Here is a 20,950-nt window from a genome sequence, read left to right as displayed (position 1 = left end):
GGCTAAATATATTTCCCCAGTTTGCAAATGTAGCACAAGTCCTGCAACCCGACCCCAGGCCAGCTCCAGCTCCCTTCCTCTACACAAGGTTCACGTTCCTTTCGGTTGTGTACGTGGGGGGTGGGTGCGCGCATGTGTGTGTGTGAAGGGTTTGGAGGTTAGGAGAGCACTCTCCTGGATTCACACATATGGCACTCTTTTCTGACTATCGTGCGCACACACACATGCACTTATGCACTTGTCGGAGTAACTCTCAGATACTTGAACTAGTTGCTATTGTCTCTCGTGCAGACATACACATACATACACAAACACACACACATTGTCTCTGTGGATTCTGTCGTTGCCCCCTTGGTTTGCCGTGGTGAGGCGAGAGTGGCAAACGAGGTATGGAAAGGACTGGGAGGATTCAAAGGCCTGTTGTGGTAAGAAGAATCTAGATAAATCTACAAGCTGTGCACTTTATGCTGTGTCTGCCTGAATTAGGTGCAGTGTATGTATATGTTTGCTTCCTGGTATATATTTGTGAGGAGTTCTAAGACACTTTTGCAACAGAGATATGTAAGAAAAATATCACTTGCCACCGTTAGCTGTAGTTGTTCTGATAGAGCACTATAAATTTCCCCTTGTCTGCTGCTTTCTTTGCTCCCCCTCTTTTGACCGCACCATGCGATTCCATTTTGGGCCAAGCCACAGCTGCTGGAAAGGCACTGTGTTTTTAATTAGACTTCCAGTCCCGCCGGTCATCTAAGCTGCTATGTGCACTGCCTGCCTGATCTTCCCAACACTGTGGTCATTTCAGGGGCCTTCTTTTACTGCTGCCTGCCTGTCCCAGACTAGCTTTGGCTGTATCTTTTGCTTAAGAATTGAACTGAAGGTTGCAACATACCAGAGTGCTTCCCATGGTTTTTTGACTTGGTTTCCATTATTGCTGTTAGGGTCCCCTTCAGTTTATTCTTCAAATTAAAGATGTTCAGTAAAACAAAAGTGTCAAATAAAAATTATAAGAAACACCAGACAAGATAAATGTTGCACAAACTTGGGATACAACACAGAAAAAATGCTGCTATCCAAACAAAACATTATGTGATGTTGTTTTTGTTTTAGGGGAAGTTTTTGATTTACATGTAAAGAGCTGTCAGTCACGTAATAAAATCAAACACAGTTGAATCTGTATATGTTTATATACTTAAATCTGCTGATTTTGTTTCTTGGATACTTATAAAGTAACAATTTCCCAAAGCCTAACATGATATCTTGAAGTTCCTCTTCTAACTAACAGTACAAAAGTCAGAAAGATGCCATTTACAATTATAAAAGTAACAAAATCCAAAATCATAATTCTTGATTTTATTTTTGATGTCCTTGCACAGCTCCTTGCATTATCAGCATCAATTTACTGATGCATTGCCATATTTTGCTAAATGAAAAAAATTGGCTTCATAAAACATAAGTTTATCTTTATGTTTTATGAAACCAATTTTTTTCATTTAGCAAAATATGGCAATTTTTCATTTGAAGTGTTGTTACTGTGCAAAGTCAGATATTGTATTGCAATAATGCTGAAACATTTCACTGAAACCGAGTAATAATTAGGACTGTTGTAACAACTCCTATTAAAACTCTTTGTTAGATATTGTGATTGTGATTTCAATCAGATTTCTTCACCCTTATGACTGAATAATATTTTTAAACTTTTGGGGATTGACCCATTTAGGAGACATGTTGGTGGATTCCCTCTTTTACTTGTATTTTTAAATGGGGGTTTCTGGTGAGTTCAGCCCATGACTCATCTGTCTAGTCATCTCCATGCTCTTAGTCCAGTTCGTTGCCATGTCGCTGCTGTTGCTAAAAGACCATTTGCAGCCACCAGTCACAAGCTTCACACTAGAAATCTGTTCATAGTAAATCCTCAGTTTGTACGTCTGCCTTATTTTAGTTACTTATAATATTTCTCTTTATATTCCTGCATTTAATTCAGTTTTCTTTTCCCTGCATCTGTCCTGACTGAGCTAATATCACTCTGGATGTGATCTGAATACACACTGGAGCTAAGCCTCTGCTGCTAATGCATTCTGCTTGGTTCTCAGCTGTTGTTCTTCATCTCTGAAATGTTTGAGGGCTGAGGCCAGATTAAAAGAGAAAAACAACAAGTTCCTTAATCACTTTTTAGACTTACACACGGAAGTCTGCAAGAACAAATGAGCATTAAACCAACTCATATGAATTCTGAATCACTATGGTTATAGTCTTTAGTAAGCTTTATCCAGATTTTAAATCCATTCTGGTGTAACATCTCCCTTTTCTTTCCAATTTCTCCTTTTATTTAAACCCTTTACAAAGGCGTCATTGCATCTGAAGAAACAATGTTAACTCATTTCCTTGCTGCAGGGTGACTCTTTTCAACCCTCATTATTCAAAGTGCTTGTCTTTTTGCCGTTCCGCCCTCACTCCTTATTCAATTTACCTCCCTCCGCTCTGTTCCTCTTTTTCCCCTTCCATTTATTCAATAGCAATGCTAAAGAGGTGTAAATTCATCATGGCAGCAGCCACTGTGCAGAAAATGGAGGAGAAACACAGTCGGTTCATTTTCAGGATAATTACTGAGTCTCACTTCTTGTACCTCTCCTGTATTTTACCCTTTTGTTATCTTGTATGGCCTATGACAGTGCAGTATAATTGGGATTTTAGCAACTAAATGTAGAAAAGTTTTAGTTTTGTAGTCTTGTTAATAAAAACATGGACATGTCTTTGCCCACAGGCCATAATATCTTATTTGATGTAGTTATTGACCTGACCAGTCTATTGACCGGCCTGTGGCCTCACAGCTGTAACTCACAAAGTGTAAGAAAATACTTCACCTATCACCTGATGAAAAGCATTTATGTAATTTCCCCCCTACTTATGTCTTTTCAAGGTATTTTATTCACTATTGATTCCGATAGTTTTTTCTGTCTCCTTCCTGATGCAGCCTTCACTGGCTGCCTGTGATAAGCTGCAGAAATGGTTACTATGACAGTGCTGGGGTCTCTAGTCTGGCACTGCCAATAGGAGAGCAGCTCAGCCATCAGGTGGCCTGTAGCTATTTTGAACAGGAGCTGTATGTGAAGTGAAGCAAGCAGCTAAATTAGAGACACAACCTAATGACATGAGAGGAATATAAGAAGAAGAAGAAGAAGAAGAAGAAGAAGAAGACGCAGAAGAAGATGAGTGTTAAAAATGAAAAGGAGAAGGAAATGTGTTTTCTCTCCTGCTTAGTCTATAAGGATGTTGTGAAATGTTTCTCTAGGAGTAAGGGTCCAGAGAGGTTGTGGATCAGTTGCTATTTTGTCTCTCCCTTTGTACAATTTCACCTTTTCATCTATAAACTATTGACTTTTTTTGTCTTTGCTCATGCATCCGTCTAATTCCTTCCCAGTCCCTTCATTCCCCCGGTTCTGTGTGACATGAATCAACTATGTGAATGACTCAGAAACACCGGCATTTGTCCATAAACACATATACACATACAGAGACACACACAGAGCCTTTGCTTGTTCCTCCCACTCTCTCTACATTTTGCTGCATCACCGACCTGTTGTAGCGAGCGGGCTGGTCCCAGGCTCTTTCAGACGTCATTTGGGCTTTTTTGTCATAAAAATATTCCTGTGGGAACCCCAACAATGTTTTTTCACCTTCATTTAGTGGGAGCTCCATGTTGGGATGCACCTGTAGGATTTGGTAAATTACTGCTAAATGGGGGCGGCTGTTACTGTACTCATTAGCTGCTGCATGCCACTCACAGGATCATTCCTTCTGCTTATGTGGGATGTGGGCGCACCGCTGCGAGTGTTTAACTATGAGTAAATGAAACAGGAAGTGGGGATGGCTTGTGTAGCCCCGAGGATGCGAGCAGTAGTAAGCCGTCGCCTTGGCAACGGGGAGTGTCTACATTTAGTGTGCTGTTGCCAAGTCACAGAGTGCCTTGATACAACAGGTGGCTGGGCTAGAATCAACATTTCTGTTTGTGGTTTCATTTCGAATCATACACAGATGCATTGATGGTAATCAAAAGCCTAGACGAGCATTATTCACACATGAATGCACATGCAAACACTGACACATCAGACAGATGCTTTGTTTACACACGTTTTTTTATCTGGAACATTTGGGCCAACTCAGGCACATTTGTTCCCTTTACCTTTTCCCTACATAAGTAATTTATAATTTATACATGAAAAATGCCACAAAATACTGTATTGATTTCATTTAGGTAATATTATTTGTATCATATAATCATCATATTGTAATATTATCATCCTAGGATGATAAAAAACATTTTCATTTAAAATGAGGAACACGCATCTACACTCACACTGCTGCGGTACTCCTGGAACACATTGTGTTGTTCTCATTTAACTTCCAGCTTACCACGACACAAAAGCTTGTTTTAATCTTAAATCATAAAAAAATATTTAAATTTTTTTTTTAAAAATAACCAATGCTAACATTTCAAATACAAGGATTTATAGTAGGCCTGGGTTAAACATCACTGATCTCTCTGCAGTACCAACCCAAGCTTGTTTGTAGGATTTTATTATAAAAGTTAAAAACAGGCAATTAGACATTTTTACATTGTGTTTATTATATAGATCATAATCCATGCAAAAACAATCAAAGGTATTAAAAAATTATATTGTTCTGATGTCTACACTCAAACCCCAGTACTGTACTGCCACTGATATGAAATCGCATTACTCAGCCCTAGTCCAGAGATATTTGTTGTACTCACTGAGTGTGTTGTCTGGCTACACATGTGCTTGCTTTGTAGCAGGGAATTTTTCATCATGATTACATATGGTCTATGTCATCTTTGCGCATTCTCACCTCTATTTTAAAAACCCACATCTAGTGACTCACTTCTTCTGCCTGGCACATTCAGCTGTCCGCATTCTTGTCAGCACCTCCTACAAAGCGCCAGGCAGCTTGTCAGTTCAAAAAATAAAAAATAAAAAGGCAAGAAGAGAACAAGTGGGATTGTTATATAAATTGAACACTCAAGCACTTCAGAAGTTCAGGCTGCCTCCCTCACTGCACCACTCCGCCTATGGGAACAGTGGGCTGGTGCCTCGAGCTCACAGGACGCTTGGCTTTTTATTGTGGTATGGGTGTCTGGATGAGGGTTAGCAGGACAGAGTCAAGTTACCATGCATGAGTGGTGAATGTGTTGAATGTGTTGGAAACTGTAACCACTCCATGAGAAATTTATATCCTCACTAATAATATAAACAGTCCTGTGGCCATTTTGCCCTCTTCATCTCTGTCTGTCTCTACTTGAAGCACCCACACATTAAATCTTTTTTACCTGTGCAAAAAGATTGAACACCTCGGACTCGTTAAAGCTGCAGTGGAAATGTTGACTTGGTGTTATGCAGCCTCTCAAATGACACAGGGTCAGCTTTCAGGCAATATGAAGGCCAAGGCCCCTTTTGTGCTTATAAACTACAAGAGGCAGTCTGTTAATTGCACTAAAGTCAATCCAGAATCATAATCCAGACAAGCAAATGTAATACCAGACAGAAAAAAAACAAACACACCAAGAACACGTAAAGATGAACAAACAAGTGGTTAGTTTATACTATATGTGAATATACATGTACACCTCATACAATTTCAAATAGTCTGCTCCTCCAAAGATTTTTTTTTCTAATTTATTTCCTGCATCACCCAAACTCATGGTGCATTTCAGGGCTCTGCAGACTCCTACACCAGCCGGCCGTCGGACTCGGACGTGTCCCTGGAGGAAGACCCTGAGGCTTTGAGGAAGGAGGCCGACAGACAGGCTCTCGCCACACTTGAGAAAGCAAAGGTCGGAGATCGACTGTTAGTTTAATGGACGTGATTGTTGCATTGTCTTCACATCAGTGTCTAGTATTTTGTTCCTGCATGGTAAACCTCTCCATCAGTGTCAAGTGGAGGATGAACAGGGTGTGAGGTCAGCAGCTCAGTCTAATGTTTATGACAAGCTGATGTCTGCTTCCTAATGGCTGTCTTCTCCCTGACTTTTCCAGACCAAACCTGTGGCTTTTGCTGTGCGCACAAATGTTGGTTACAACCCCGGCCCCAATGATGACGTGCCTGTGCAGGGCATGGCCATATCCTTTGAAGCCAAAGACTTCTTGCACATTAAAGAGGTATGAACTTCCAAGAAAGCCAATTAAAGTTTTGTTCATGCACACATAAAAACAGGTGATCTTTTTGTTATTTTTGCTTCAACAAAAGGGGAACCAACTTAAGTCACTTGGATAATATAGAGGAAGAGGCTAGCAGTGAAGCTTCAGGCCTGGCCAAAGTTTTAAGCTTCAAACAATTGGTGGGTGGGAAGCCAGTGAAGGATCTCATGTGAATTTAAACTTTACCCAGACTATGAGTGGGAGTTAACAGAAACAAGAGCTACAGGGAGAATTGGATTATCCAAAGCTGAAAGAAAAAAATGTTGATAAAATAAACTTTCTCAATATTCTCCAAGGCTCTGATCACTTAGGTCACTGTAACAGTAATCATTTACTGCAGATTATAATGTATTAAACACATAAGTTTACTACCAAGTGTGTCATAGCTTACACTTATTTACAGGTCAGGTAGTTTCCAAGTGATACTACTTTTGGACTATGAATATTGTGAAAAATGATATGCATAAAGCACTTGTATTAGTCACCTGCATAAAGTCCATCAATAACTGCAAAACACATAATTTTACATGCATTTATGTGGCCACTTTTTTACGCCACAAACAGAGGAACTGGTTTTCTGGTAAAACGTGCATGTGTAGGAAAATGCTGGTTGTTGATGCCTGGCTTTCTGTTCTGTATACAGAAGTACAACAATGACTGGTGGATCGGGCGTCTGGTTAAGGAGGGCTGTGAGGTGGGCTTCATCCCCAGTCCCGTCAAACTGGAGAACACCCGTCTGCTCCAGGAGCAGAGGATGAGACAGAACCGACTCAGCTCCAGGTGACCCACAAAATACCCTATGCATCTACATCATCCGCAACGCAAACAAAGACCCCACATTTTTAAAAACAGGTCAAATCTGAGTCACACTTCATCCAACAAGCAATGTAGAACTTCCTAAAATAGACAAAAGTACTGCAGTTAGTCACTGCCTTTCTCTACGCAACTACAGTGGGTTCTTAGGTTTTTTTTTATATAAAAACATTTTTTTATTTGGCTTATTCAAAACTATACAAAAAAATCGATACTATTTTTTGAAATGTTTACTACAAAGTCAACTGAATCTGCATTTCAGTCAATCTTTTTCTTAATTGTTCTCTTAATTTTTAATAAACAGGTCATAGCACCATCTTTTTTAGTCTCAAAAAAGAAAACCTAACAATTGCATGTTTAGGCCATACAATATAAGTCAAATTGTTACAAAAACTGTATTTTTTGGTAGCTAATACCTTTCAAGCTACTGTATTGTCCTCACCAGGCAGTAATTCATGCCTGTTTTTCCCATCACAGTAAATCTGGAGGAAGCTCCAGTCTAGATGTTGCCACGGGAACTCGCAGGCCCACCCCACCTGGCACAGGTGAGGTCAGAGGGTCTTATTGAGTGTGTGTGTATGTGTGTGTGTGTGTGTGTGTATGGGCACTTGTGCAATCTTGACAGACAGAGAGAGAGATGAGATGGGTGCTTGATATTTAGATGAAGGTTTTAATTGGCTAGTTAGTCAAGCATGATGATGAATCACAGTGTGTCTCGGTGGGTTGCCATGTGAAGAGAGAGGTCTTAGGGTGTCTGTCATTAGCACACAGGACGGGCTTGAAATAGAGTCGAAAATGGACTACACTCATTAAACTTGATAAGTGTCTAGCTTGCGTGTGCATCGCCGGGACAACGAAGAATGGCTGCCCAACCTCCAGAGACTGCAGGACAGAAGGAAGTGCAAATGTGGACAAATAAACAACTCTGATTGACTTTAAGGAGTTTTGCTAATCACATATGGCAACTGAGGTGAACCCAAGACCTATATAACAGAAATATGTCACATCCTAAATATGTCACATACTAAGTAGTTAGTTTGACTTGGACAAATGCGCTTTAGCATTTTCATACAGTATCTGGCTGTAAAACTTACAAGCTACAGCCAGCAGCCTTTTATCTTATTTTAGTTCCCAGTCCTTGTGCTAATCTGTTATCACCTGCTTCTGACTAGCCCCATGGTTATCCTCCAGTCATGAAAATGACACCAATCTTCAAATCAAAGTCCTGAAAACAAAGCGAGTAAGGGTAAATGCCTATATGGGTAAAACATTTTTTTCAAAATAGGACCTGCAGTCCTGTCCACCTGTCCCATGCAACACCTTTAACAACAATAATCTTTAAACACATTTAAGTCCCTTCCCCAGCTTCCCTCTTTGCTTGATTCCATCTTTACTCCCTTCTGGTTTTCAGTTTCCTGTGCAGCCACTCCTCTCCTCTTTATATGATTATACCCCGCATCTCTGCCTCGGTTCATGATAAACCAATGCTTTTTTTGTCTTTTTTTCTGTTTAAATCATACAGTGTGTCACCTTTTCAGCCTCAGTGCCATATCTTGAAGTTTCCTCCATATCTCTTACCTGATGCATTTCACATTATTGTTTCTATTTGCTTTTCCTCTTTTATTTTGTCTGTTCTCACCATGTTACTTCACCTTGCCTTGCTCGCTACTCTCTCTGTATCTCTTCTTCTCTTTCGTCCCTGTCTCTGCAACACCCACCCTCGTCCCTCATCAGGTCACGTGGACACGTCCACAGTGGCCTTTGATGTTGACCCCCTCGACCTGGATGCCGAGGAGCCCCCTGATTCCCAGGGTGACCCTCGTTCCCCAAAGGGCATGTCAGGCAGCGTAACATCCCCTCAGGCCAACATCCACCGACTGCCTTTTTTTAAGAAGGTAACATTAGGGGCCTCGGACACCTATATTACCTGGCCAGCTTCCCTCCTGCTGGGTCCTGCATTTTTTCCCCCTACTCCTCACAAGATTTGGTCCAGTCTAATTTCTCTTTCCCTTCTTGATCTTTCACTAGCTCACAACTGAATCATCCCTGCTGCTACTGTGGCTCAAAATCTAACACTGTTTGGCCCCTTAGACTCCGCTCACAATGGTTGCAATTCTTTGAATGTTTGTTTCTGTGCTTGTTAGCTGGAAGAGGCATTGAACTAACAGATTGTAAAATGGCTGCTGCTGCATATCAGTCTTATCTATTTTAAAAATAAAGCCACTGCGGAGGTAGTCAGTGTAAAGTCTTTTTTAAACAATGAACAGCTCTTCTCCCAATAGCCCCCCCGTCCTAACTTGTCAATAACTACATGTGCTCTTGTGTTTTGTGTTTTTTTTTCTCTCCTCTGGCTTTTGTGTGGAATGATACTGTAGGTGGCCCAGCTAAACAGAAACAGAAGTCGGTGAGTGTGGTTTGTTCTCAAGACTAACCTCTAACATTTCAGCTTCTTCATCTGCTGTTTCACATTTTCCTCCTTGTGGTATATTGTGGTACTTCAAAATCAACCCATAGATTATTATAAACCACATTTTTTATATTTTATACACCACTTTCTTCTTTTTATACAATACTTTCTTCCCAGGATACAATGAGGCAAAAATATTTTCACCATCATTTGTAACTCGTGGTGACAAAATCTGTCATTTCTGCAGAGCTTGTGCCCCAGCTGTCAGTGTTTAAGATGCAGGTGCAGATCTGTCCCAGGGAGGATAACAGTTTTACACTCTGACACGCTTTCATTTCCATTTATGAGGGATCATTCAAGTGTCAGCTTATAATCAGTTGGTTGAGCTTTTTTACAGCACAATTTGAATCACAGTTTAAAACTGCAGTTTCAAACTTTCAGCTGTTTGCAGCAAACAGTTTAAACTATTTGAATAAATCCTATAAATAAGGCCCAGAAGTTTACGGATTCTGTTCTGTGGAGCGATAAAACAAATCCGAAACTTTTCAGGCCTATCAACAGCATCTCTGGAAGAAAAAGAACGATGTGATCACAGTTTAGTGCTAAAGTGGATCCAAGTGAGGAGACTGAGAGGGATTAAACTAATAATCACGTTTATTGTAAAAGAATCAATAATTAACAGAAGTCGCTCCTAACAGAAGGGTAAAAAGAAAAACACGACAGGTAACAATATACAGAGCTACAAGGAATCAAGGTACACAACTTAGAACACTAACCAAAATAAACTCTAGACAAATTATAAGGAAACCAAAATGCAAGACCCCTAAACCTAAAACGTAAAAAGTGGTAATGAAAGGTAAAGCTAAAGGAAAGGACTAGAAACAAAAAGCAGGGAAAAAGGGCTACAAAATAAAAGTCCAAAGGCAGGAAGTGTAACTGAGGGCAGGATCATGACAGAAGCATAGTGGTGGCTCGGCTATGCCTTAGGACTGATTTGCTTCCTCTGGTACTGGAAGCCTGCAGCGTTTGGAAGATAAGATGGGTTCACTGAAGTATCACGATGTCCTAGGAGAAAACGTCACGCTGTCTGTGAGGAAGCTAAAGTTTGGTCATCATTGGACGTTTCAAAAGAACAAGGATCCCAGCAACCCCAAGTTCACCAAGGCTCAAATATACAAGAAGTCCTGAAAGCTTGGCCGCCACAGACATTGAACCTTTGTAATACCTGTTGTCTGGGTATGCATCATATTTGCAGCAAGTCATAACTGCAAAATGGTGCTCTACTGAGTACTGAAGACGCTTGTCTTGAAGGGTTTGAATAAGTTTGAGCCTGCAGTGGTCATTAAAACTTTCATTTCGTGTTGACTTTGGAGGAACCACTTGTAAGATTAGTCGAGTTGGGCTATTTAAATTTCTCTTGTTTGGTTTCTTCACAAACAGCTGAAAGTTTGTAAATGTAAATTTATGTTAAACTTGTGCTCTACAATGTAAAAAGTATTTTGATTTTAAAAATGATGTGCTGTTTACTGTAAACATGGCAATAATGAGCCACAATATCAAAACAGTGTTATTTTACAAAAGCTGCAGTATAAAATCATCCAACACTATATTAGAAACACCATCCCCCCTATTACTCATTGCAGTAAATTGTACACTATACTCATGTTATTCAAAACCAGTGAGCACAATTGTTATGTTCAGTGCACCAGCTCTGACCCTCAGAGACAAGAGCCATTTGGAAACTTTTTAAAATATGTATTTTTAGCTACTGTGAATACAAATGAGGTGAAATGAGCTTCCGTTGTTCTGCCTTATGTAATGTAATATAGCAGAGCAGGGCACTCCAGCATTATCTCCTGCCTGAAGAGCTGCACAGCACACACAGAGGAGGGGGCGTGCTTTGAATACAGATCTTAATTATGGCTGTTGTCAGAGTGTATACGACGTGTGACTGTATTTGTCCCATTTTCGCTGGAAAACATATGCTTTCAAAAGAGGGCAGATACTTGTGGATTCCTTATAGATGAATCATTCCTTTTCTGATTCATAATGTATGAATAAACCTAAAGTTTATGTGCTGCAGTATGGGTTGTGTTTGTATGTGGGTGTTATGCATAAATCTATGGATTTGCCATTTTCGTGTGAAGCCCTGAATGAACACCACTACAGTGCTGTATGCATATATTCATTTTTGATATTTAAAGGAAATCTGACAAGGGATCTGTTTTTTGATCATTCAAAGTGGCTGACATGAAAATAAATAATCCAAGAAATCCATGTGAAAATCATATCTTTAGGGCCAAACATACTTTTTTATTCTACCCTAATACCCTAAATACAGGTGCAACAGAGATTTGTGTGCCAAATTGCAAAAAGAACATTAGGTTTCTAGGGTAAATGTAAACATGTATATTTTTAAAATGCATTAATTCAATTAGTGACAGTAATAATTTGAGTATTGCCCTCTAGCGCTGATGCAAAGCAAGAAGTGTGAAGAATGATGATGTGTTAGAGCAGCAACACAGTCATGAGATCTCTCCTGACACCCTGGCATCTGGTTTAATTATGGACACTTTAATTATGTGTGACTGCAGACTGAGAAATAGAAACGAGTGCTTTCAGTGAGAAATTGATCCCTGCCAGTGAACATTTATAGTTAGTCAATAAAACCAATGGACTTCAGCGTCTGAAACTCACCATCCATCAGTCTGACTGTTCAGTGGGGAAGGGGAATGGGGGGGATAGCACTTTTGTGTTGATTTATGCATGAGTGTAACTGTGACTGCAGATCTCTGTGAGCTTTTGGTCCTGTGAGTGTACATTCAAATATGGCTTGACAACATGACTAACTACAATGTTGATGCTGCCCTTTCCCGGCACAGATGGAGCATGTCCCACCGTATGACGTGGTTCCCTCCATGAGACCCATCATCCTAGTAGGACCGTCATTAAAAGGATATGAGGTAAGGAAAGAGCAAAAGGTTGTTTTTGTTTAGTGTGCAATTTTACTTTCACTATATGTCGCCTCATACCTAATGTTTTCCCATAGGTGACAGACATGATGCAGAAAGCACTCTTTGACTTTCTGAAACACAAATTTGAGGGAAGGTAAGAATGACGTTTGATTGCTATTGTGGTTAATGGTTTGTGTTTGTTAAATGGTTTGTGTGTTAAATGGTATCACTGTTACAGGATATCCATCACACGAGTGACAGCGGACATCTCTCTGGCCAAACGTTCAGTCCTAAACAACCCCAGCAAACACACCATCATTGAGCGCTCAAGTACCCGCTCCAGCCTGGGTAAGCCAACAGATTTCTTTTCTCCACAAACCGGAACAGGCCCTATCATGCTAAGAAACAGCCATTCACTTTACTGTTAAAATGAAAACCTATTTTGTTATTTGTAATATGTAGATATATTACAAGGGAGATCAGATAGTTATCAAAAACTCTGTTTATCATGTCATGTCGCTGAACATCCATTAACTTATCTTTCACTGTCTGTTTCATATCTGTATCACTTTCAGTTTGTGACATTATTATTATTATTATTATTATTATTATTATTATTATTATTATTATTATTATTATTATTATTATTATTATTATTGCTAAAGGTAGAAAATTACATTACGGTGTTTCTGCAAGAAATAAGTTTTTGAAGAAACTTTTTAAAAAGTTGCCGCTGGGTGAGTAGTTAAACCACTGGCCTTCAGATAATTACATGGTTTTCAGGAGCAAACATGCTTGTGATAGCTCAGATTTTGTTTTACAGTTTGATTTGTCTGAATTATGACAAAATGGTTTATAAAATATTAGTTCTGTCATTTCTACAATGTTACACATTGTACTTACAAGGTGTAGTTGAAAAAGACCGGACAGAGAATATACTTTAGGCATTTTAGTTCATTCAAACACCTGAAAGTTTTTTCCCCCTTTTTATACCTGCTCTGATTGAGTCTGATTTAGCCTCCTGTCTCTCTTCATCCTGTCTTTTCTGCCCCTCACCCATCCTTACTGTTTCTCTCCCACCACCCATCTTCTTCCTCCACTCTTTTTTGATTCAGACGTACTGGGTATGTATGCTCCTCTTGCATCAAAACAATAAAGCCTCTCTCCTTCTTCCCTCCCCTTTTCTTCTCACTTTATTCATCATCTGCTCATATATCGTTTGTCTGCCTGTCTGCTTGCTTGTCAGTTTCTCTGTTCCTCATACTTTTATGTGACAGACTGTAGTCTCTAACAAAAAGAGAAGCATTACAAAACTAAATCTGGGACAGATCTGTAGGAGGGCAGCAGGGTGGTTCGTAGCTGCTCTTCATCTGTGACCAGGAATGAGCAGAGAGGGAAGCTTATGCTTTCCATACTGCTCTTGCCCTTATGTTGTGACACACAGTGTTATCCCTATACTGTAAGTTTGCAGTCATAGCTGTGAAAATCCTCTACAGAAGTCTGATTGCCTTATAAACTCACTCCCATCGGTGCAGCGAAAACCAAATTAGCCAAGTGTGTGTTGAGGTTGATAGAAGGATGACTACTTTTTTTAACAAGGTGAAGTTCATATTTCTTATCACTCTGCAGAGGCGCTGTTTTAGCCTCCAGCTTTAATTCTTTATCCCTCAGCCCTCTGGAGGCTGCTGAAATGTGTGCAGGCCTCATCTTTCTGTAGATTGCTTTGCTCTTGTTATCGCTCTTTGCTACTTAGTTGACGGTGCGCACATCTCTTAGGCGCTGAAATTTGACCTGACAGACGAGGAACATGCTGGTTTTCAAATCAACAGTCTGGTTTGAAAAAGGGGGAGCTGTGCTTGTAATGCTACATAACAAGCTTGTATAGGCTGTTCTTGAAGAACAATGAAAACAAAACGCCCAAGCAGTCCACAGATTTGAGTGGTTCACCTAATAAAATAACTACCGCTGTGCCTGTTGACACTAACAGAATGTTGCACTTCATTTGTTTGATGAGGGTGTTTTTTGTTTTCTTTTTTATTTACATGGTGAAGAATTGTGCCCTTATTATTAGTTATTTCAAGTGCACAGACATCTCATTCTCAAATGCCTCCTTCCTTCGCAAAGGCAGAACAAAACAAAAAAAAAAGGACTGAAGCGCAAGGAAATCAAAATGTTGGGAGGTGGCAACAGAATGAGGATGCTGCACCGCTCCATTTAGCTGTGCATAAATGGAACTTTACCTGTGATCCAGTACAAATTCATATGCTTGGAACTGTTTTCTCTTATACTTCGACATGCATGTTTAAGTACTAACATGTCGGTTGTGTATTTGTGCACAAAGTCAAAGACGTATGGATGATATACAGTGTTGTGTCTCAAAAAAGAAGTTTTTATTGGATTGTTTCCTTGTACTGATGTGTCTTATCTGTTTCTTGCCCTTCAGCGGAAGTGCAGAGTGAGATTGAGCGTATCTTTGAGCTGGCCCGCACCCTCCAGTTGGTTGCTCTGGATGCAGACACCATCAACCACCCCTCTCAACTGGCCAAGACCTCCCTAGCTCCCATCATTGTCTATATAAAAATAGCCTCCCCTAAGGTACTACAACAGGTGGCCTTAAAGGTGCCCAGTAGCGTTTCCTTTTAATTAAGTCTGATATAAGTCTGTTTTCTGTTTTCCATGTTTATACTGCATGAATTTCCTTTGAATTAAATCTTTACTTTGTTTCTTTTCAAAACCTGTGTATCCTTGACTTCTCACAAATACATTCTTTGCATTTTGTTCCTCAAAAACATTTGCAAAGCCAGTTTTACGATTTGTGAAATTAAATTGATATATATTACATTAGGTGGTGTATTACTGCCACCAGAACAGCATAACAGCCACCGCAAGATTTGAATGTAACTTCAAATTGAGCATGTAATTTTTTCCTAATATTATTACAGTACAAACAGGCAAGTGCATCTTAATGTGGAGAGGTGTGAGGTGTGACAGGATACCTTAAAATCTGCACTTTGAAATTTCCTTATAAATTAATGACATCGTATACATCTTGCAAAAGTAAAGGCATATATTGACCTAAATGTTTCAGAAAACATAATTTCTTCTCCCCACAGGTCCTCCAGAGACTCATTAAATCCAGGGGGAAGTCCCAGGCTAAACACCTAAATGTACAGATGGTGGCAGCAGATAAGTTAGCTCAGTGCCCACCTGTGAGTTTGGCTTTTGCTTTCATTTTGTGATACAGTACGATCAGTTAGAATTATGGATAAAAGAGACAAAGGGATGAATATATTTTAGTTCTGTTAAACCAACAAATACTTTTGTTGTTAGGAATTATTTGACATTATCTTGGATGAGAACCAGCTTGAGGATGCTTGCGAACACCTGGCTGACTACTTGGAGGCCTACTGGAAGGCAACACACCCCCCGAGCAGCAACCCTCCCAACCCTTTGCTCAACCGTACCATGGCCACAGCAGCCCTGGCCGCCTCCCCTGAGCCCGTCTCCAACCTGCAGGTACAGGTGCTCACCTCCCTGCGCAGAAATATGGATCTGTGGCCTGACATGGACGGTGCTGTAGCCACTGAGGGGAAAGAGGAAGAACATGCTCTCTGAAATCCAACAGAGGGGGAGGGGTTTCTGGCAACTCAAGCTGAGCCCAATCTTAGCGGCCTGCTTTCTTTACAGCTGTATATAGAAACACATATATAGACACATACACAAATATACCTACGCAATAACTGACACACAAAGGAGCTGTTGTGGAGCCAATTTCCCCAACATGAGCAGCTAGTTTGAGAACCATAAAAATATCATAGTGTTTTCTTCCCTGCACTGTGAAAACTGAGAAAGCAGCTCAACTCAAACAACACTGGACTTAAGAATAATCCTTAAGGTACCTCTGCCCCTGTGGCCCTATCCATCTCACTGTAATCAAGAGTAAACTGATATCTGCTGCCCCCACCCTGCCCTCTTTAGCTCAGTGGCCTCTTTTCTCCAGCACTTTTTCTTCTCTGGGAGGCAAAAACCAGTTTGCTGTCCTCCTCCGTGTTGCCATGGTACTGCCCCTGAAAAAAGCAAGTCATGTCCGCCTCTTCAAGCCGAAATGCTTAGTTTGGTGGGGGCTGTTTCTAACACTCTGTCAAATTTAATCTATTCTTGTTTTCTAATAATTTATACAGCACAGTAATAATCAGCTTTGTCTCTGCTCCTAAGTTACTATTGGCTGCTCTTCAATTGTGATGAATTCCATACTGTCAAACATATTTACATCTTCAACATTACGGCACCAAAGTGACAAGAATGGCTGAAAATATCTGCCTCTGCCATGGTTGGAGGCAATTATGACAACCATTACAGTAGTATATAAAAATGTAAGAACACTCTGCACTACAAATTAATTGTAGTTCTTTAATTCTATATAATAATTCAGTATATTCAGCTCTACGTATTTTTGAGAATTGTAGTGCAGAGTTTAATTAATTGCATTATGACTTGAGATATTATTGCTTTTTTCTTCTGTGAGGTCAATCAGACAGCAGGCAGCACTGTTGTGATAGATATTTTTTCTGTGTGGAACTAATCTGTTCAACTAATTACGTTACTGCATATGTGTGTGTGTGTGTGTGTGTGTGTGTGTGTATGCAAATATAAGGTGTGTTATAAATACATTAATCCTTTCAATAACACAGCCAGGTCACTTAGTTATGTTTCTCTAACATCTAACGTCTTTATTCTGCCTGCTAATCTGGCTGACTAACAACTAACACTTTGATTCTGCTCTGCTGTTTGTGTTTCTGCATGGTTTTCGTTTGGGCATGGCCGTGACTCGCTGCAGGGGCCGTACATGGTGCATGGTGAGCAGAAACGGGAAGGGCCCCTTACAGAGTGCAGTGGGAGTGGCACTCTTCATGACTATCAGAGTGACCTGGGGGGGGTGCCTCAGCAGCCTCAGCAGCAGCAGCAGACATACCTGCGCTCATCTCGTGGCCAACTCCGAGGAGGGAGTGGCCGAGGTCTGTCACGGCAAGACACCTTTGACTCCGAGACCCAGGGCAGCCGGGACTCTGCCTACACCGAGGCTGGCGACTCCTGCATGGACATTGAGACTGACCCTTACGAAGAGCCCGAGCCTTACCGAGGGGGCGGGGGCAGCCGGCTCCACCTGGCACAGCATCATGGCAGACAGGCCTCCTGGGAAGATGAAGGCGCCGAGCCAGACCAGGAGAACCTGAACCACCCGCCGATGCCGAGCCAAATGCAGCCGCATGGACGTGCCAAGCTGAGGGAGCGTTACTGCCAGGACCCCGTGGACACGGGGGCCAACATGAGCCGTAACAAGAACCAGGACGACTGGGGGAGGGACGTCTACATCCGCTGAACACACATCATAACCACGCAGGCAAGGAAGCTACTAGATAGACTAACAATTGCAGGGAGGTGAAGAGAGCAGTTCATGTTTTTGGGTTCAAAACTGAAGTGTGGCTTTGGGACTATGCTAATCAGGCAACAAATTAAACTGTTTACAGCCCAGTACAATGTAAAGAAACACATCAACTGCCAGATGCCATTTTCATCAACTTCTTCTTTCGATTCAATTTATTTATGTTTCAGAAACTGATATAAGTCTGTTTTCTGTTTCCTATGTTAATACTGCATGAATATCATGTATTTCTATACTGACAGCACTAGGACAGTTATTACTACGATTGTGAATATATGATTGTAATCTTTATGACTCAATCTCTCCTTCAGTTGTAGAGTGTGAAGACTGGTAGAGCTGTAGTCTGTCACGTCTGTCCTCTGCAGTCCTAAACAGGGTCTAAAGTCACCGTCCCCATGTATGTACAGTGTCAGGGTTTCTCTTAACCATAAGTTCACTCAGTGCATTTGGATTTCAGAGTTTACTCCCATAACGAGAGCCTCCACTTTCTTATCACCCCAGACCTTAAAAAGCTGGTGGAGAAGTTGCCATATTTTAACATGAGAAGTTTTTGTTGTTGCTACACTCATGTCAGTAAATATGGTATAAATAACAAAGATTACACTCCAAAGACATTCACTTACTTCTAACCAGACCTGGTCCAGCCACTGTACTTGACTGTGCATGTCTGACCCAGTACTTTTGTTTCTGTTTTCCTCTTCTTCGCGGGTGCTGAGGGCACCTGCAGTATTAACCTTTTCTCTGGTTTTCTAACAAGGTGCAGATTCAAAGCAGCACTGCAGTTGTAGTTGTGTGAATGAAGTGTGCTGCTTAGGTTACTCACGTCCTAAAACATCCCCTTAATTCAAGAAAACTCCAATCACAAGTGCCGGAATGTCTCGCCAAGCCATGTCCACCACTGCCACGGTGGTATGTTATAACTCTTGTTAAACTTGTTTTCAAATCATATCCGTGTCTCTTTATGTCTTTTTATGTCTTGTGGCTACTCTGCACCATAGCTATTGCTCCAGCACATTGTTCACTTTTTTTTTTTGTTTTTTGTTTGTTTGTTTTTTGCACCAGCTTTGTCCAGGGCTAAAAACAAAAAGTGCTTGTGTGTGGTCAGTCACTGCCAACTTCCATCCAAACAGCTAGCTTGTCTGATATTAAATACCACTCTCTTCTTACTATTGATTTCTGATTGAATAAGTGTTGTTTTCTCCTGTGAACATTTAGAAATTGCTTTTTTTTAAATCTTCAGTTTAGGTAGTGAGAGGAACGTCAAGGGGGTGGGGAGGGATAGGATCAGTCTTTACTCAGTTATATATAATAGAGAATCCATGAATGTCTATGGTGGGCTGTTTTAGCCTGCCTCTGTCTTCAGTTGAATAAATAAATATTAAATAAAGATCAGTAAATAATGTTATTGTTGCGTTATCGCAATTGTTCAAAAAACGAGAATAACATGTATCATTGGTGCCTGATTGTAGCTACATTTTGCTTTTTGTTCCTCATTTCATTTTTAATCTGTGGATAAATTCGTATTTTAATTAAAAATTTATTCAGCATATGTCATTGTGTCACTTTGATAAAATGTTATCAAATATTTATAGGATGTAAAATCTCAATATCCATGCATATTCATGTACAATATTTACTATAGTGTTGCCTTTTATGTCCCTCGGGACATAGAAAGAGATCTTAGTGGTGAGATCTTGCTGGTGTCAACAAGAAATACTTATGTAACCATATTGTTTTTCGTATAATACCAGTACCACTCTACCTACATAGCCTGTTCAGTGAAAGAGTTTTGACGGGTGTAAACCTGCAACACATAAACAAAGACCAGTGCTGCCATCCAAAAAAGTACACATCAACAGAGCTTACCAGGAAAGAACGTGTACCTTTTATTTCCCCATGTGCCTTGTTAGAAACTCCTAACATTGGATCACACCAAGGACTTCAGTCAAGTCATTATAAGAAGTAAAGAATGTGAACTTACTGTCAAATTCAGTTGCCTACAGGATGTGGTTTTTATTCCTTGCATTCAGTGTTCTTGATATATTATCTGCAGCTCAGAGGAAATATCACAAACAATGATGTGGTTTCAGTCGGAAACTCAAACCTGGGCCTTACATCATGGTGTTATTTAAGTCATACAGCTGTGGTGGCATTTTTTGCTTTAAGATTACTGAGATATCAAAATAATAAAATCATGTTGACTGCAACAAATAAGCTCCTTGTATTCCAGGGGTGGAAGAGATATTCACATCTTTTACTAAATGATAACACTTTTTAAGTGGTATTTTTTTAAAAGATGTATTAATAAAATTTGACCAGTTTCATTGCATATTGTATACAATATATAATTGATTGATTCTTGCTACAGTTGCCCACATTATAAGCAGCAAACTTCTTTTGAAACTGGTCAAGGTGGAGCTTTTGGTCCATAACATATCATCATAATTCAGAGTATATGCAGTTCTAATTGGCAAAACATTGTAACTGTTTAAAGTTTAAACAAAGTTCAAATTTAGTGCACCGGACGATACAAATTAGCATTGAATCCAAACCTTTGTGTACAGTATATTGCAAGTAGGCTACCTCAAAAATAAACATGCATTTTCACATCAGAAATTACAGTTAGTGTGGAGGACAACTCCTGAAAACTCTTGGCCATAACTGCAAAAATTACTAACTTAAATAAAAAAAGATGCTCTGACAAAGGTCTTTGTGACTAAAAGCTTATAATACAAAATGAAGACAATTGTGTGGATTTTTTGATCTTTTCCATTATATCAAGCATCTTTTTGTAAATTTTAGAGGATGTTGATGTTTAAAATACAGACAAATGACGATAACATACAAAAATATTGTGTGTGTGTGTGCGTGTAGAAGTTAGCCTCATGATTAATGGCCTTAAACACGCAGGAAGGGCATGATGAGAAGGTTGATGATGAGAATAATGATGATTATTATTACTGAAATTCACTAATTGCAATCTGAATCAGATTTATTCACTAAGTAGAATAAATTCCGTATTAACTAATCTCAGATAAAGCACAATATCAACAACATACTGTAACACTAATAATATCAATAAAGAAATAAACATAACAGTAATAAATCGATATTGCAGTAT

The 20,950-nt window shown here is 40.0% G+C and overlaps 1 protein-coding gene across 3 annotated transcripts in view; it reads left to right on the top strand.

The window, feature by feature from the left end:
• cacnb1 (calcium channel, voltage-dependent, beta 1 subunit) overlaps nucleotides 1-19,376 on the top strand; it is a 29,285-nt gene extending 9,909 nt beyond the window's left edge. The window contains exons 1-13 of one of the 3 annotated variants that reach the window (XM_067477153.1): nucleotides 127-425; nucleotides 5,729-5,848; nucleotides 6,051-6,173; nucleotides 6,856-6,992; nucleotides 7,503-7,570; nucleotides 8,760-8,920; nucleotides 12,315-12,395; nucleotides 12,482-12,540; nucleotides 12,625-12,734; nucleotides 14,830-14,981; nucleotides 15,500-15,595; nucleotides 15,717-15,902; nucleotides 17,224-19,376. In XM_067477153.1, coding sequence (XP_067333254.1) covers nucleotides 390-425; nucleotides 5,729-5,848; nucleotides 6,051-6,173; nucleotides 6,856-6,992; nucleotides 7,503-7,570; nucleotides 8,760-8,920; nucleotides 12,315-12,395; nucleotides 12,482-12,540; nucleotides 12,625-12,734; nucleotides 14,830-14,981; nucleotides 15,500-15,595; nucleotides 15,717-15,902; nucleotides 17,224-17,766 — 1,872 coding nt within the window. In that variant the 5' untranslated portion in view covers nucleotides 127-389 and the 3' untranslated portion in view covers nucleotides 17,767-19,376. Of the gene's footprint in view, nucleotides 1-126; nucleotides 426-5,728; nucleotides 5,849-6,050; nucleotides 6,174-6,855; nucleotides 6,993-7,502; nucleotides 7,571-8,759; nucleotides 8,921-9,400; nucleotides 9,430-12,314; nucleotides 12,396-12,481; nucleotides 12,541-12,624; nucleotides 12,735-14,829; nucleotides 14,982-15,499; nucleotides 15,596-15,716; nucleotides 15,903-17,223 lie in introns of those variants that run through there. The other 2 variants (XM_067477151.1, XM_067477152.1) reach the window with 2 other exon arrangements.
• Nucleotides 19,377-20,950: the final 1,574 nt, after the last annotated feature.

Source organism: Channa argus, chromosome 15, assembly GCF_033026475.1.
Source record: "Channa argus isolate prfri chromosome 15, Channa argus male v1.0, whole genome shotgun sequence".
Classification (NCBI taxonomy): domain Eukaryota; kingdom Metazoa; phylum Chordata; class Actinopteri; order Anabantiformes; family Channidae; genus Channa; species Channa argus.
The sequence above is the reverse complement of the archived record's forward strand: the minus strand, read 5'-3'. Positions and strand labels throughout refer to the sequence as shown.